The sequence below is a fragment of the Arachis stenosperma genome, chromosome 1 (genome assembly GCF_014773155.1).
Source record: "Arachis stenosperma cultivar V10309 chromosome 1, arast.V10309.gnm1.PFL2, whole genome shotgun sequence".
Lineage (NCBI taxonomy): Eukaryota > Viridiplantae > Streptophyta > Magnoliopsida > Fabales > Fabaceae > Arachis > Arachis stenosperma.
In genome coordinates, this window is record NC_080377.1 from 116,939,636 (window position 1) to 116,958,003 (window position 18,368).

At 33.1% G+C, this 18,368-nt stretch overlaps 3 protein-coding genes across 3 annotated transcripts; 2 read left to right on the forward strand and 1 right to left on the reverse strand.

The window, feature by feature from the left end:
* Positions 1–2,164: 2,164 nt before the first annotated feature.
* On the forward strand, positions 2,165–3,527 carry LOC130940110 (putative GATA transcription factor 22). Its single transcript, XM_057868163.1, has 3 exons — positions 2,165–2,477; positions 2,554–2,916; positions 2,998–3,527. The coding sequence occupies exons 1-3, from the start codon at positions 2,331–2,333 to the stop codon at positions 3,364–3,366; spliced, it is 879 nt and encodes a 292-aa protein (XP_057724146.1). The 5' UTR covers positions 2,165–2,330; the 3' UTR covers positions 3,367–3,527.
* Positions 3,528–5,621: 2,094 nt separating this feature from the next.
* Positions 5,622–7,456, forward strand: LOC130963151 (uncharacterized). Its single transcript, XM_057889303.1, has 2 exons — positions 5,622–6,300; positions 6,807–7,456. Exons 1-2 carry the CDS (start codon positions 6,204–6,206, stop codon positions 7,139–7,141), a joined length of 432 nt encoding a protein of 143 aa, XP_057745286.1. The 5' UTR covers positions 5,622–6,203; the 3' UTR covers positions 7,142–7,456.
* A 1,395-nt stretch (positions 7,457–8,851) lies between these two features.
* Positions 8,852–12,748, reverse strand: LOC130970932 (enhanced ethylene response protein 5). The gene is made up of 12 exons (XM_057897081.1): positions 12,389–12,748; positions 12,218–12,311; positions 12,049–12,138; positions 11,877–11,942; positions 11,332–11,421; positions 11,186–11,242; positions 10,908–10,969; positions 10,645–10,732; positions 10,126–10,202; positions 9,568–9,642; positions 9,365–9,470; positions 8,852–9,230 (listed from the first exon to the last, which is right to left on the reverse strand). The coding sequence occupies exons 1-12, from the start codon at positions 12,691–12,693 to the stop codon at positions 9,099–9,101; spliced, it is 1,242 nt and encodes a 413-aa protein (XP_057753064.1). The 5' UTR covers positions 12,694–12,748; the 3' UTR covers positions 8,852–9,098.
* Between the last annotated feature and the right edge of the window lie 5,620 nt (positions 12,749–18,368).

Consider the following 18,368-nt stretch of genomic DNA (forward strand, 5'->3'; position numbering starts at 1 on the left):
TCACTTAGCTTAAGCTTATTATATATTAGTCTAGACCTGAAAAATAATGAAGAAAAGAAAACTAGGGAGTGGCCGCCTCGCTCATATTATATTATTGTATTAATATAAAATAAAGAAAAATTATTCTCATTATGATTGAAGCTGTCCATTTTTGGCAGAGACAGCATTGAATGATTTTTGGCAACGCTAAGGTTATGAACAACGGTGTTGTCAACTTGTCGTGCAACCTCTTTCTTTTTCACCTATTATTAACCTTACCCAAAACCTCGAGCAAGAAATATATATGGAAAGAAAGTCTCGAACTCAGAGTTAGTTAATGAGTGAAAAAAACAACACATACATACAGAGTGCAATCAATAATGTTGTTGCAAATTGCAATGGTAAAAAAAAACTGTGTGTAGAGATAAGGTTTTGTCATAAGTATGGGGTCAGCGCAGTAGCATTTCACACACTCCTTTTTATATTTTGTCCTTTTAACTAGTCTTATTTGTCTCTCATCAATTCACGTGAATGTCTTACTATACCCTATGATCAAATGCTTCACTTAAATTAATCACTTTTTATATATCTTTTTATAAAAAATAATTTAGTGAACCAAAAAGAAAGACATATTCTCTTAGATTTTTTTTTGTCATACTATTTACAAATTCACATATATTACTAGCTATTTATAATATTAAATTAAACAAAAGAGTAACTTAGTGCTTAGGCTATTTATTTTAAATTCGTATCACCAATCAAGAGAAAAAAAAATCATTTTAAAACATCTCTACTGAATTAAAGCGTGTATATATAAACATATACTAAATGAAATCTTAAATATATATAACTGTGTGACTTTAAAATTATAAGTTTAAATTGTAAATGGGCTATTGACATATCATTATTATATTAGGTTGCCTAAATTATATTTTTTAGAAGCAACTCTTGTCTGAATTTCATGTTAGCTAGATATATTTGTACTGTACACCGGCTTTAATTTTTCCTTTATATATATGTCATGCAAAAAAAATTCCATAATTCACCTTTGCATGGTTACACATTTATTTTATTTTCATAAAAAGGTGGGAAAGAAAAAAAAAGATACAACGTGGTGTGCGTATAATAATAATAATAATAATAATAATAATAATAATAATAATAATAATAATAATAATAATAGAGAAAGTCTAGGAATCAGCACTTTTATTAAAATTTGACCAGTACTTAATTAATAAAAGAAAAATGAATAATTTTATACTATTAGATATAATTTTATACCATTAAAAATACGAATTATGCTACACATGCTAGAAAATAAATACACATTGAAAATAAATTAAATCACACATGTATTTGTATATAAATACATTAGTGACTTATTTTAATGGCTAATTTTGATGTACAACAACAACAAAGTCCTGTCCCACTAGTGGGGTCGGTTACATGAATCAAATGATGTCATTGTGCTCTGTCATATATCATATTTATAAAGAGACCGTTTACATGTAGATTTCATTTGACCACCTCATGGATGGTCTTCTTAGGTCTTCCTCTACTTTTCACCCCTTGTCCATCTTCCATCTCATCCACCCTCCTGACTAGGTGTTCTATCAGTCTTCTTCTCACATGTCCAAACCACCTGAGACGCGATTCAACCATCTTTTCCATAATGGGTGCCACTCCAACTCTCTTCCTTATATGTTCGTTCCTTATTTTATCCAATTGCGTATGACCACTCATCTATCTCAATATCTTCATCTCTGTTACACTCAACTTATGTTCGTGCTTCTTTTTGACTGCCCAATACTCCGTACCATAAAGCATAGTTGGTCTTATAGCAGTGCAATAGAATTTACTTTAAGTTTTAAAGGCACTTTTTTATCGCATATAAAACCAGATGCACTCCGCCATTTTGCTTGGATTCTATGATTTACATCTTGTTCAATCTCTCCATTATTCTGTACTAATTTTGATATACAAATAACATTTTTATAAAAATACTAATAATGATTAATTGATACCTACAAATCACTAAACCTACTAATCCTAATACTCCTCATAATAATAATAATATCCATATTAGTTATGATTAAAGAGGATTGGTGTTTTTTGTGGGCGAGGATATAAGTTAGATATATAATAGGATGGTTGTTATATATATTAGGTCTTCTTTAGCCTTGTATCCTCTCGGCTGGTTGCTCTTGTATGTATTTCATGAATAATTAATTAGTGGACAAAAGGGAAGAACGTATCACTTGCACCCTTTCTCTCATCCTTCTTGTCTCTCTCTCTTTCTTTATGCATATGCGTCCATCATACCTTCTTCTTCTTCTTCTTCTTCTTCTTCCATGATGCCTACTACTACCACTACTCTTCTTGATCTCAATCAAGATCTAACTCTAAGCCATGATGATGACCAAGAACACCAGCAACAACAACAACAACCCTCTTCTCTTTCATTTCCAATCCTCCTCAACCCCCTACCTCATCAAAAGGTATATATGTGACTTTGATGATATCTGTTTGTTTTATTTGAAATGATGATGATCGTCTTGATTGTTTTGAATTTAGGTTGAGAAGATTGATGATGCTAATTGTAGTAGTGGATCACGGGATCATTCAGAAAAACCTAATCACGGCAGTGGAATCATCAAGCTGATTTGGAAGAATAAGAAACGAGATGAGGCAGAAGCAGAAGAAGAAGAAGAAGAAGTGATCCCAAAGTGGATGCCTTCCAAGATGAGGATGATGCGCAAGATGATGGTATCCGATCATCATCATCAACAACAACAGGAACAAGAGATTCCTATTATTGGAACTGACGATGACAACAACAATCACAACAGTAATACCACTGCTCCTACTGTTAGGGTTTGCTCTGATTGTCACACCACTAAGACTCCTCTCTGGAGAAGTGGACCAAGAGGCCCCAAGGTACTTTAATTTCCCTAATATCTACTAATTCATTTCATTAATTAACTCAATTAAGTTGAAATTTTATGTGAATTGGTGCAGTCACTTTGCAATGCGTGCGGTATACGACAAAGAAAGGCGAGGCGTGCCGCCATGGCTGCTGCGGCGGCAAATGGAACCACACTGGCGGCGGCTGAGGTAAACAAGTTTGGTAGAAGCAAAGAGAAGCAGCTCAAGTCCAAAACTGGCAGTAGCGAGTTGATGAAAAAGAAGCGCAATAAGCTTGGAGCTGCTGGGAGAGGGAAGCAATCTCATCATCGTCATCATCATCATCAACATGATTATTGTTTCGAGGATTTGAGATTAAGCTTATTAAGCAAGAATTTGGCTGTTCATCAAGTATTCCCTCAGGACGAGAAAGAAGCTGCGATCCTTCTCATGGCCTTATCCTATGGTCTTCTTCTTGGATGAATAATTACTATAATAATTAGGGTTTTCGATCATATTGCAATGCCATCTTAATTAATTACAATTATATACATATCATCATAATTGACTATTATGAGGTGAATGTTTTGTGTTTGTACGGCAACATGATATTATATATCCTATCTTATGTGTTATGAAATCAATTATGTTTAGTTTATTTAATTTGTTAGAAAAATATTAGTGATAATGGCGAAACTATTGGAATTGAAGAAGAATAAGGACAATGAATTCTCCATCTCTTGTCTTCAACATATTTCATTAATTAATGACTTCTATGTTGTAATAACCCTAACCTCTTGATGATTAGATAAACATTCAATTAGCTTATTAAGCTAGATGGAAGGCCTTCAAGTATTATTCAAATTCCTTCTTCTTTAATTTGGAGTCTCGTTTAATTTTATTCCCGTGTGCTACACAGTCGGTTCCCTGTATTATGATGATGACAGTGATGATTCTATAGAGCTATATGTTATATATATTTCACATGCACATGCACATGCAGTTTTACATATTTAAATAATGGGGTAATTTATATATCTGCAAACTAATGTTGATGTTATCAATTTTCTCTTCCTATTTATATTTGTGTAAAGACATACACTTGAGGGTTAAACAAATTCTTATTGTACCCAAGGTATATATAGTGGTTTAATTAATATTATTGTTATGGGATGTAGTTATGCAAACATTTAAATAACGACTATATTATGTATAAGCTAAAATAGTTATCAAAATAAATTATTAGTATAAAATATATATTAAAATATAAATTATATATTAAAAATAAATTATATAATATGTGTATTTATTGACAAAATATATAATTTCAATAGTTAATTTTAATATATAAATAATATTTTTAAAAAAATTAAAAATTTCATCCAATCATAGAAAGCCTCACTAGCTAGCTTGGAAGTTGGAACCGTTGAGCTGTATCTATTATTAGTTTATCACCCATGACTAGGGACCAATGTTTCCTTCAATGTACCTAGTGGGACCAAAATTGCAAAATATAAAAAGGAAAAAAAATTATGTTTACTTTTTTATTTTTGAATCACTTGTATAAAATATGTCTGACTTGTAGACACTTGATAGATAATATAACTAATTTAAAATTTTAATATTTAAACAAAAATCGAACTCTAATACCCGGTGAAAGAAAGATGAATTTATTTTATTTAAGGAATAAGTATTGTCTTGATCTCTAATGTTTAGAGTCAAAATTGAAACCATTCTTAACGTAATTTTTTTATTTAGAATTGTCCTTAACATTTTATTTCGTATTAAAATTATTTTTTTAACTTTTTACGGACAAAAATACTTTTTACCATCACTAGCACTTTTACCACCATCAGCACCTCCCTTCCTCCACCACCACCACCTCCCTTATTCTCATCAGGTATTAATACTCAGAATCAGAATCAAATTTAGAAGCAGAAACAACATCAAATTCAACAAAATCAAATTCAACATCATCAAATTCAGAATCAACAACATCAATTCAACAATAAAATCAACATACAAAATCAGAATAAAAAACAGAATTAGAAACAGAAATAAAACAAAAACAAATGCAGAAACAGAAGAAAATGCAGATGCAGAAAAAGAAGCAGATGTAGAAGTCAAAGCAGAAGAAAAAACAGATGCATAAACAAATCGGAAGCAGAAGCAAAGTAGAAACAAAGTAAAAGCAAAAACAAACACAGACACAGGAGCAGAAGAAGAAGCAGATGCATCCGGCAGTGGCAGCTGCAACTGGGCAGATCGGCGGTGGTAGGAACCCAGCTCAGCCTCAGATCCCTCTCTCTCTCCTTCGCACGTCGCCCTCCTCTCGTCGGGCTCCTCTTCCCGACAATGCACTCTACGGCGGGAGAAGCATGCATGAACGGCGGCGACGTCTTCCTCTATTCGCGATTCTGCTGGCGGCGGCTCGTGGGTGGACCGGCGACGTCTTTCTCTGTTCGCGGTTCTGCTGGCAGCGGCTATGGCAGCGACCTCCTCCCCTCCACCGACGCTCTCTCTCTTTCTCGGATCTTCTCTCTCGCTGACTCGTGCTCAGTGGCAAAGGACCCAAAGGTGGCGGCGACGGCACTGGAATTCATGACGACAGCGCTGGGATGCCGGGACTCCCCCTTCCCCTTTTCCTTCGATCTCCCCCTCTCCCCCCTCGTGTCATTTCCCCTTTTTTTTTCTCCCCTCTCCCTTTTGTCCTTTTTTTTTAAATTTTATAATTTTTTATTAAAATATGGATAATTTAGTAATAAAATAAAAAAATTTATTAAAAAAACGATTTTAATACGAAAAAAAATATTAAGAATTATTCTAAATAAAAAATTACATTGGAACAGTTTCGATTTTAATCCTAAACGTTAAGAACCAAAACAATACTTATTCCTTTATTTAACCAAGTAATATTTAAATGATATTGTTGAGTGAAAAGAGAAAAACCATTCAATATTGTTGAGTTGAATGGGAAAAGTAATTCCAAATGAAAAAAGTGATGAAAATCCAAGCAAGTGAATTTCAGAACTTATACTGAAAGGAGAGTTTTGTATCAAATCCCTTGGACTGCAATAATAATAATTAGGTTTAACAAACGATTGTATTGTAGAAATGTTTCTAAGTGGATCAAATCTAATTGGAAAAGTAACCCAAAGTTTCTGCCACCTTATTTATTAGGCTTCCTATATATAGATATCAGAGATTTTAACTTGAGAGACAGAAAAGATGAATAGATTAGCAAAGTAAAGAATGTGATTGGAGGCTTGGAGCATTGTTTTGGGGTTTGATTGATTGAGATTTGTGAGACAGAAGAGAAGATGAGTGAGCAACAGCCACAGGAAGTTACTACATTGCTCATGAGGCGCTGCAAGGTTGTTTGGCGCCTTCTCCTTCTCTTCAATTTCGCCCTTGGAGGTTTCTTAATTTCTTCTTTTTCTTAATTACATTCTATTTCATCCTTTTACTGCCGTATATTATAATCCATGCTTACTTAGCTTCTCATATATTCTCACTCACGAATTCGTTGCCTTCTTATGCTTTCATGCCTTGCATGTGTTTGATATATTGACAAACACAACTTTTGTCACATTCTTCAATTTTTTTTACATGTGTGTTTTACCCCCAACTTGCACCTGCTTCATCCTAACCTTGATCGCCAAATTAATGATTTCATTTCATAATTTCATTCATCATGTGATGGAAAATTCTCAACCTATATTAGTTTGGCCTTAACTCTTTATGATGTTGAACTAGCATGAGATTATATCCTGTTCCAAATAAAAGAACGTAAGCATAATTCATTGCAACAGTTAATGTTCTGAAAATTATTTAGATGGATGCCTTAATTTTATGACTAACATCTCGCTTTAGTTCATGGATCACATTCTGCTTTGTTGCTCCATGATATGTATTCCCGGCAGCTTATATATTCGCCGGAGTGCAATTGCGAGAGTTGAAGGAGAATCGTGGAAGGAAATCACATAGATTGCACAAGGGTAGAGCAAGTTCTGAAGTCCCTCGGGATCCTATCACAGCTTCAGTGGATTGGAATTACGACGATCTGCTGATCCCTGCCACGACGCCTGTGGCAGCGCGCAATCCTCTCCTTGAGGAACAACAACGTGAAGTGCTCCTGTGGATGCTGCAAGAGAAAAGAAAAATGAAACCTAAGGACCGGGCAGAGAAGAAACAAATCGATGAGGAAAAGGCCATTCTCAAAAGGTTCCTGCGTGCAAAGTCCATACCAAAGTTTTAGTGTTTCAAGGCCAGTTCTATTACATGACCATACTAACAAACTAGCATTTTATAAACTCTGGTTTGTTTTTGGCAATCAAGTACATTTTATGGCATTGCTCTTCCAATAACTTTTATGTTTGGTGATGACTCATGCCTTGTATAATTACCTACCACCCTCAGCATTTGGGTGTTATGTAGATTCATTGTTTACCCCATTGAATGAACACATACACACACCTTGTGATTGGTTATAAAATTAATTTAAAAGGAAAAATAAACGATCAAGATCCTCCCCTTTTCAAATGAACAGGAAAAGATCATGATCACATCTTTCATTGAATAGGATATTCTGCTCTTCATTTGTAGCGTATGTGGAGGATATAAATGTTGAAGTGTTATGTATATAACATGCCTCTACCCCGTTCACAAGGAATATGCGAGAATATTATCCCGTTTAATTCTTCAAAAGCAACCTTCATTTACAATGAGAACCACTATGTCCTTCTAGCTGTGTACTGAGTACTCAAGTTTTGTTCTCCTAACATGTGATATCTCTTGGTTGTGTTGTGTGTGACTCTGAATGAGTGAGGTACTGGCAATTGTGATGAGTAAATTCTTCTATACTGAAAATCAACGTGGGAGAAAGAGCCACGTAATGGCAAATGAAGACATAAGAAAGGATAGTGATATTAACAGCAGAATCTGACTGGGCATGTGCATATTTGTGGCGAACTTATCACGGGAGAAATACTCAACACATCAAACTTCCAAGTGGGTCACTGTGTACAGCCGAAATGCCTTTTTCTTCTACTCAATAACTTAACCGTTAACATCTAGCAAGAGTTAGGCAGCATTCGGAAGAGAGGCTAAGACTTAGAGACAGAAACTAAACTAAATCCCTGTATTATGTTTGTTGTAAAGTATATAGAACTGAGTTATACCTCAATATCTTGTTTGGTAGGAGTATGTGTAATAATGAGGTGAGGATTAGGGGTAAAATGGAGGTAAGGTTGGAAAGATAAGGATGCTTAAAGGAGTAAAATAAAAATTAGAAAAGTTAGATGATGATATTTTTAAAATAAATGTTACACAAGTTTCAGTTTCCATTCTCAGGAATTTCAGTCATCTCTATCTCTATTTTCTGGAGGTACTGAAGAGATTAAAATTTTGTATTCCAAAACTGAAATTTTAATTATAATCTCTGACAACCAAACATTATACTCAATCTTCCAATCTCAGACCTTAAGGTTCTTGAACCACACTCTGTATTGAAAGTACTATTTATCTATGATGATACAAAATCCCTAATCTATTGCTGACAAACAAAAAAAAATCGGTAACATCTAGCAGCTTAGCATTTTAATTTTGAACAAGAGATGAAATATTCACTATTTGGCCATCAATGCAGAGGAGTTTGAATTATGCCAGTTGTTGTACTTTTGCTTGAAGTTGACAATATAGCTCATTACTCTCTTGTCCGGCCAACTCACAAAGTTATTGTTTCTATTGAATTATATCTGTAATGCCAAAAACCATCGAATCCCTGGACCCTAGCAGTAGATAAAGTTACCACAACCACTACAAGTCACTTAATTAGCAACCACATGGTTTTTCTTCTTTTCATCTTCTTAGTCTATTTAAGAGTCCTATAATTCATGGATCTTGGACGATCTTCGTGCACCATAAAAATCACAAATTTAAGTAAAGATTAATTTTTGCTTCAACGCAATTTACCCGAAGTGCTTTCATATCTTCATTTATACCGATCAAAATCGCGTTATTTTATGGGTACAACAACAACGAATAAATTGGCCTTAAAGCCACTACTATAAAATAACTAATCATATACCACAATATATTTTAATGCACTAGTACACGTTTGGGAATTTTCCAAAATCCAATAAAAGGAACTTTCGGCTACAATCCTATGGAAAATTACGCCATCATCCGTCACCATGACTTTTCTTCTCCCTATCCTAGGAGTTGACAGGTTTTCCATTCAGCTTGGGAAAAGGGTCTTGCTTGCTCAATACAACCACTTTGCTTTTATGGGCAAAATAACCCTTCATGAGATTCTTATATATCAGAATGGCCATTATACATTCTACCTGCAAAGCATCAAATATTTATTATTATTATTTTTTTTTTCAAAAAAACTCTGAAAATGTTATTTATTTGATTTGTTTAATTTTGAAAGAGATAAGCAGAAATAGGAAAGGAAAGAAGAATTTAAAGAGATAACCTCTTCAACATCCATGTCAATTTCAAGCCATTTCAATGCTTTAACAATAACATCCAACTTCACCTGATGGGCTTTACTTGGGTCCTTCTGCTTTTGAATAATGTAACTGCCATTTGAAATCAGTGATTCAAGTAAATATCAGAATCATCTATCAACACACATATACAGTGAAATGGAGATACAAGGTGAATATGGATACTTACATCTTCTTTACTAATCTCTGGTATACTTGAAGTTCCAACTTCTCTAGGACAAGATATACGCCTGATCTCAAGAACCTATAAAAGATGTGAACCGAATTATTGTCTCCAGGGTCTAGAACAAATTTGGAACAATTCTGTTAGGGACAGAGCTCCTAATGGAATTAAAGTTAACAAAAGAAGGAGATTCAAGAGTATTTCAGGTAGTGTTGGAAATATGACTAATGCCGTGGTGGCTGAGGGGGTCTCTAACTGATAGCTAAGCTGGACAGTGTGTGAGGAATGTGATGATTGCATGTGAGTGCATAAAACCGTTAAGGGGGAGAAGGGGATATTTGTAGGGATGTGAGAGTTAAGGAGGTAAGCTGAATATTGGTTGGAATTGGGAGAGTAGAGCTGCTCGACAGTGCTCTGTGTTTTCCTTTCTTTTTTGCCTTTCTTTCATAAGTTTTCTTCTAAATTCCTCTTCACTGATTTCAGTGATAAATACAATTATCATTTCCTTCTATTTGTTCTCTGTTGTCAAATTCCTTATCAGGAAACAAGGATGAGCAATCCTACCTGTTCTCATGATCTTGGAGTGCACGCCGAAGAAGCCGAAGATCCCCCCTTCTGAGAGCTTGCACAATGTCACTGTACTGTCCAACATTAGAGGATATTATTTATATTGAAACTTCATAGGCACACAAACTTTTGTATAACTATAAATGAGACCTATCAAAGGAATCTGCAAAGATTTCTTTTTGAATTTACCTTTCAATTTCATACCAAAATAACCACATTAATAATAGGGCAGCATGCAAAATTTTCTTTATATGTTCATTCTGTTCTAATCTGTCTGAACTAGCTCTCAATTTGGCAGTCATTAAGTATAATTGGCTACAACTAACAATGTAAGATAATTGATTCAACCACCCTAACTTATAAGTTATTTTGCATTTGCCACCCTAATCTATTGCAATCATCTCACTACTTTCCACTAATAATTATCAGTTATATCCTTATATTCTTGTTTTGGTTATGAAACAAAAAATATACATCCATTACCATGAGTGTGTTAATGGAAAGGTTGTAACATACCTCAAGCAGACTGTACTTCTCCAAAAGCATATTTGTAGGTAATATGCCTATTGAAAGCTTCACCGGGATAAGATGTTTAAGAATCATCCTGTGTGAAACAAAAACAATTATCCAATCATCCTCAGACCAATGCTTAAGGATTGTTCATCTAAATAAAGGTGCATTTTTACGGTGGCTTTATGGCTGCAAGCACATCCTAGACAACCTACTAAAACCCCACTTCATTCAAATACAATGTACACAGTTGGCACACCTGAACAAACCTTATATTGGCTTCACTCCGTGGGTTGCAATGCTCTAAGGCATATGATAATTTATGATCAGCCTGTCAAGGTGCACATTGAAATTGAAGAGGTTTCAGCATTCATTTATTTTAGCTAACATATTGCAAGCTTACAGAAATGTTTATTGAAAGTTAGCATCAACTAAAAACTACATACATCAGAGGTAAATTGCAGAAAACTACAAAGCCAACAAACATTGCAGAAGGTATCACAACACAGACACTGTAAATAATTTTAACCGAATGTGGATTACTTACTGCAGGAAAATTTTCATTGAAAACTTCAAGACGACCAGTATAGTACATGTAAGTAACCTGAAACACATTAAAAATATAAATCATCTAGAGAATATATTGTATATGCATATAGAGAAGATGCATACATAAAGTAATCAAAATCTAACCTTGTCTCTCTTAGGAAATTCCTCAAAGTCAAATATGCGTGCAGTTTCAATACTTCGTATCACACTACGGCAAAGATGAACTGTACCCAACTACAAAACCATTTATAGAAGAAAAATTCAAGTTATAAATTAACACAAAGATGTCAATAATATGAAGCACGGTACAACATGAAACACTGTTCAATTGGACAAACCCAGTATGAATTTTACTTATGGTGATGTTTCAGGCTATATAACTATGGTATAATTTTTTCTCCAAGCAAAAAATGTAAATAAATTTATAACGCAGGTGGAAGTATTTCGATGTGTTCGTGAAATGGTCTACACGGATTACAGTTATAGTAACTATTACAAAGTGACCCCACACTTCCTAAATGTTCAGTTAGTTTAATCTTGGCCAGAACCTTTCTTTGTGACCCCAGTAAACATATCATGCATTTGATAAAATCCAGATGCTCTAGATTTGGACCAGCATTGTGTATCAACTATCAAGAGATTAGATGAAAAAAAAAGAGTGGAAAAAAGGACTAGGTAACCATAAATACCTTAAAGTAAATCTTGAACAACTGGCAAGTTACATATAGTGCCCCAACACGCTTAGAACCTTTTCCCTGTTATTGCAAGCAAGCCAATAAAGAAGTGAGTGCAATGATTCCCCCTTGCTCACTCACACAATATATACATATAACAGTAACCGATATGTAGAAGAATACATACCGCAAGAACACCAAATACTTTCATAAGGAAGGAACCAGCTCCTTTCAATTTCTCCGGGGATTTCCCATTGGAAGCTAACTCTCTATCCGCCTAGAATAGCACAAAACCTCACAGAAAACTTCCAGAATATTTGAAAAAAGAAGAAAAAGAATGAAATGTAAATCGATACCTTCTCGGCAAGAACCCTAATATCATAAACAATGGCATATAAAGCCTCCATAGCCCAGGCAGATTCCCAGTTTCGAAACTCCTGTATAAACGCACTGAAACACACACCAATAAATTCCACGAGATAAAAATTCGAATGAAGAAATAAAGTGAATAGGAAAGGAAGGGTTACTTGGCGGCTTTTTCAAAGGCGGTGTAGGCTTCGAGCAAATTCGATTGACGGTAGCTCTGGAGGCAGCGGAAGAGTGGGAGGATGATGTCAGAGTACTGGCCGTAGTTATCGGAGTTCTTGAGGAGCCTTGGGGCGTCGTGGAAGATGTTGAGGGCGTCGGCGAGGGAGAGGAGGAAATGGGAGTCGGACGAGACGGCGAAGAGTGACTTCAACGAAGCACCGTCTTGGGACGACACAGCGTCGGAGAAACGGTTGAGGTACTCCGTGATCCTTCTATGAGCTTCCCCCATGCTCATGTAAGCCATTCTTCACTCCTTCCCAGCTTCGATTCAGCAAGATTCAAGCTTGTGTGTAACCCTCTTCTCTTGTTAGAGTGTGCCACTCTTTTTTTTTGGTCTTGGGCTCAAAACTCTCGTTTCCTTATTGCGCCGCAAAACTCTCAACTATTTTTTGGACTTGAATCTGAAGTAACTTCCGAATCCTGTTATTCAGGGTCAGCCCAGAATTTTGGGCTTCCACCTCAATCACTTGGCCCGTTATATTAGTACCAAAAAAAAGAAATAAAGTACGATATAAAAACTAAGTTGGATTGGTCTAGTAGTTAGCTTACTAATCTACTTAAACAAGTGTCCAGCCTTGTGCATATAGCAATTTATTGGTTAGTAACAAACCCTTAAAAAAACTCTGATCTGTGACAGATTAGTCTATCGGGTGGAGATACCGTGAAAAACAAAGAAAACAAAGAGTAAGATATAAAAGATTAATTATTTAAAAAATGTTTTAGGATGAGCATTTTGGAGAAGTTCATTAATTTAGAGAGTTAGTTCAACATAATTAAGTTGATTGTTAGGCGAATGTCACATGCAAGGTATTATAAACACTGTATAGTGCTAAACCTCAATCACTTGGCGCATTATAGTGTTACCTTATTTAGAGAAAGTTGTAATTAAAAAAAAAAAGGTTAAGATAATGTACATATATTTGTGGTGATTATTTTAGGAATAAATAAAGAAGTAAAATATAAAAGATTAATAATTTAGAGCATGTTTTAGCCTGAGCATTTTGGAGAAGTTCATTAAATTAGAGAGAGCTGGTTCAACATAAGTAAGTTGATTAGGCTAATGTCACATGCAGGTATTAATCAACCCTTTAGATACCGAAATAATGATGGCATTGCTTTTGTCTAGTTATTAAGTGATTGATGAGCAAGTGCAACAAAAGAGAAAATGGTTAAGAGGGATTGTTGAAAACTTGTGGCGATTTGTCGAATGAGGAATGGAACGTGATTAGGATTTAGGAAGTTAATCAAATCTTAGTTGTCTCCACTTAGTGTGTGTTTAGATTAAAGTTTGTAAATAAAAATTTGCATAAAATTGATTTTAATGATAAATAAGTTTTGATTAACGTGATTTATATTTGACAATCTTTATATTAAAATTGATTATAGTAAAATAAATGTTGTTTGGATTATACTACTTAAAATTACTTTTAGCTAAAAAATTACAAAAGAAACATCAATTTAAATAATTTTTTTATATACCTACAAAATTAGAACACTACTATAAAAAATAATATAAAAAAGATTTATCATATAAATAAAATAAATACAATAAAAAATAAAAATATAAAAGAGAGTACTATAAATTTTATAACGTCAAACAAAAAGAAAATATTCTATAATTTTTTTAGTATGTATTATTTAATTTAGTATTATTTTGGACTATAAATTTTTTATTATTTATGACTCTATTGTTACTTATAATTAATTTTTTATTTTTTTTATTTTTTTTATAGGATCATAATTTATATTATACAAAATTTTGATAATAAACGTAGTATATAATAATTACAATTACAAATTTTACAAAGTCAGAATAAAAAATAAAAAATTAATACAAAACAAAAATAGAATACATCAAAAGAATAGAAAAAAAATCATACAAATAAGAAATAATAAAAATTTCATAAAACCAACAACATATATTATATGAACCAAAAAAATACCATAAAAAGTAAATAAAATTCATATGAATAAAATCAAATAAAAAAAATTCATACACAACATAAATACAATGCAATAAAGGATAAAAAAAGAATTCATATGAAAAAAATAATAAAAATATCATAAAAATTAATAAAATATCTAAAAAATTAGAGCACTATAAAAAATAAAAAAAGTCAACAACATTTGTCATATAAATAAAAGAAATACAATAAAATAAATAAAAAATCATATGAACAAAGCCAACCAAAAATAAAAAAAAAAGATTTCATAAAAAATATACATATAAAAAATAATATAGTAAATAATAAAAAAATTCATATAAAAACATAATGTGAAAAATCAGAACCCTGCATAAATAATATAAAAATAGAGCAATGCTAGGGGTCAGCAATTTTTGTGATTGTTAGCCATCAACTAGCTATTAATGATGATTTGATGGTGTGAGATTGGTGTGAGATTTCATCCAATGGCTTACCTTTCTCTGTTGGTTACATGCTGGCCAAAATTCAATAAAACTGCTGGCCCCGTAGACTTTTCCATAAAAATATTTATCATATAAATAAAAAATATAATAAAAAATATAAATAAAAAATATAATAAAAAACATAAAAATTAAAATATAAGAATGAGTACTAGAAATCATAAAAATATTAAAATATTGAACAAATCTGAACAATTTTGATAAAAAATAATTGGAACGAAAAAACTATAAAGAAATAATAGTTATTGGTATCATTCTTATAGAATCAAAAGAAAATGAAGGGCAGAGTTGGTAAAAAAGAAATAAATTTTTTACCTGATTTTCTAATGGTAATCAGCAATCATGAATGTGAAACGCAGAAGCTACAAATTTTAGCTTATCCTAAACGTGTGTTCAGATGCAGAATCTGTGTTCAAAAAAATAAAAATTATTAAACATTAAAGTGAAACTTTCAAGAAGTTCAAACGAACTTCTCTCCTTCCCCACGTGTTTGCCAAACACACCCTTAATTGAAAATGGCAATGATTGAAAAGCTTAAAGTTAGAAACGTGGGGCCCATTCCCTGTATACCAACCACATAAGTGGCAAGAAGTTGACAAGATCATTGATCATCCATTTTCTTCTCTTCCACTTCTCTGTTTCTCAGAGCGGCACGCAAGACAAAGCGAACCAATTGCATTTAGTTTCAGCACCATCTGTAATGCCTGCAACTAGCAATTATCTTATTCTTATGCTCTTGTATTAAATTATTCAAAGTATAAACCGAAAATAGTGCTTTCTATATATATTTATTTTGAAAATAGATTATCTCCATTTTTTTTAGTGTGTCTTTTTTTATTTTTTCTTTTATATTTATTTTTATTTTATTTATAAAATTAATGGTAAAAAATCACATTTTACTCTTTTAATTGTTAAAAAAATTGAAAGGATGCATTTTCTATTTTTTCCTACTCTCATCTTTCCCCTGGTTGCTCTCTCTAGTCTCTACTCAGCAAGTAATGAAAATTATTATTATAGTAAAACCATTACAAACGCATGAATTGTGTTGACAGATTTTATTCTCAATTGAATGGATAGTTGGAATAAATTCCTAAAGTGATATATCAGAATTTTGCTATATATTAATTTATTTTTTTGGTTTTAATTACATTATTATCGTCTCTAAAATTGAATTTTGGGTATTATAGTAGTTTTTTTTACCCTTTTTTCCTAGTAATTCAGTTATTAGAGTGACGAATTATCATTCTAATGCCACATTAAACGCTAATAAAACGAAATCGTTTGTTTTTTGTATCCAATAAAAATAGATGCCAAGTTGTTTTCATATATGTTGGCGTCTTTTGTTTTTTTGTTTTTTTGTTTTTTTTTTTTTTACATCTTTTGTATTGTATCAAAAGGATTTTGTATCTATTTTTATTAGACGCCAAAAATAAATAACATTATTCAACTAGGTGGCGTTTGTTTGTGAGACAGAAATTGAAAAACAGAAACTGAGGTAGCGTTTGTTTTCAGGTACTGAGACAGAGACTAAGAGACTGAAACTCAGTATTGTGTTTGTTAGTTCAGAGACTGGTACTAAAATTTCTGTCTCTGTCTCCAAAATTTCAGTATTTCAATACCTCCAAAAAGTAGGGAGACAGGGGACTGAAATTTTTGGAGATGGAGACTGAAACTTTAATAACATTTTATACCTAAAATATTTTCATTTCAATTAATTAATTCCAATTTTATCCTTTGTGCAAATTAAATTAGAGTTTCATTCTTGTTTCAATTCCTGTCTCCCATTTACACCAAACAGAATACTGAGATTTATTTCAATCACGGTCTCTTAGGTAGCGTTTGTTTTCAGGTACTGAGACAGAGACTGAGAGACTGAGACTCAGTATTGTGTTTGTTAGTTCAGAGACTGGTACTAAAATTTCTGTCTCTGTCTCCAAAATTTCAGTATTTCAGTATCTCCAAAAAGTAGGGACACAGGGAACTGAAATTTTTAGAGATGGAGACTGAAACTTTAATAACATTTTATACCTAAAATACTTTCATTTCAATTAATTAATTCCAATTTTACCCTTTGTGCAAATTAAATTAGAATTTCATTCTTGATTTAATTCCTGTCTCCCATTTTGCACCAAACAGAATACTGAGATTTGTTTCAATCCCTGGCTTTTAGTCTTTGTCTCTCAATCTCAGTCTTTTTGTCTCTGTCTCTCCACCAAACGCTACCTTAGTCTCTGTCTCTCAGTCTCAGTCTTTCTCTCTCTGTCTCTCCACCAAACGCTACCTGAGATAGTGAGAGACAAGAACTTAAAAAAATCTTAGTATTGTGTTTGGCGTAATGGTGTATAAAATTGAATTATGTATCATTATCTTGTTTGGTTTGAATTAAAACTAGATACTAAAATTATTAAATTTACAATTATACTCTTAAATTTTGTATGCAACCCTAATCCCAAATCCAGATTTCAGTTTTTCAGAAATGTCACCGTAACCCACTCCAGACCTCTTCTTGTCTCCTCTCCCCAAATATTTCGGTCTTCTCCATCGCCGGCAGAAAAGCCGAATACTACCGAGCAACAACGGCGCGCCTGTCTCCAGTGGTTCACAATCGCGTCTTGAAGCCTCCAACGGTCCTCTCATTGTTGCGGATTGCGTGCTTCCGGGTCTGCGCCGCCACCATCGCCATCTTTTCGGAGCTGTGTCTCTTGTCTCTCAACGAACTAGGTAAGTTCGTGAAGTACAATATTGATATCTGTTTTGGCATGTGTTGACTTAATCTGATTTGGTATATTGAGTCTTGATTATGAACATGCATTCTACAACACATTTTTCTTAAATTCAATTCTTGATAAAGCCACCTAACCAAATGAAGAAGGTATATAGATAGAGTTATGTTGTAGTTAATGACTTATTAGAAAAAAGGTATAGAAAGAGTTATATTTTCGCTAGTTGGTTCCTTCCCAAGATTTTTGTGGATTATATCACTACTATATTTTCTTTTTGCTCTTTTCTATTAAAACTAGAGAATAAAAATGTAAACTTCTACTGGGTTGGTTGAATATCAGGTCTTCAAGTCTTGGAGTATTTATTTGCATCTAATGTTCTGGCACACATAGAAGTCTAGGAGTCCACTTATGGAAGGTATGATTGTTATGTGTTTATTTGCATATTGTAGGAACGAAGCCTAGTGTGTTTGGAACCTGCTGTATTTGCGTGTTCGAATCTCTTTTTTTGTTTTCCCAAGTTCAGAATTGCTTAAAATTTTAAAATTATTTTAGAAAAGTGAAATAGTTATTTTCCTAATTTGCCTTTGTCTGTTAATTTGTTTGCATATTCACATGAACCTGTGACCTTTTGTGGTCTTTAATACAATAAAATTGGGGAATTGAGGTTGGTAGGAAACTGCTCAAGTTAACTTAGTTCAGGTGTTGATGTAGTGTAAAAATTAAATACTACTTGCCATTGCCCTATTCCCCTTTGAATTCTCTTTTTTTTTT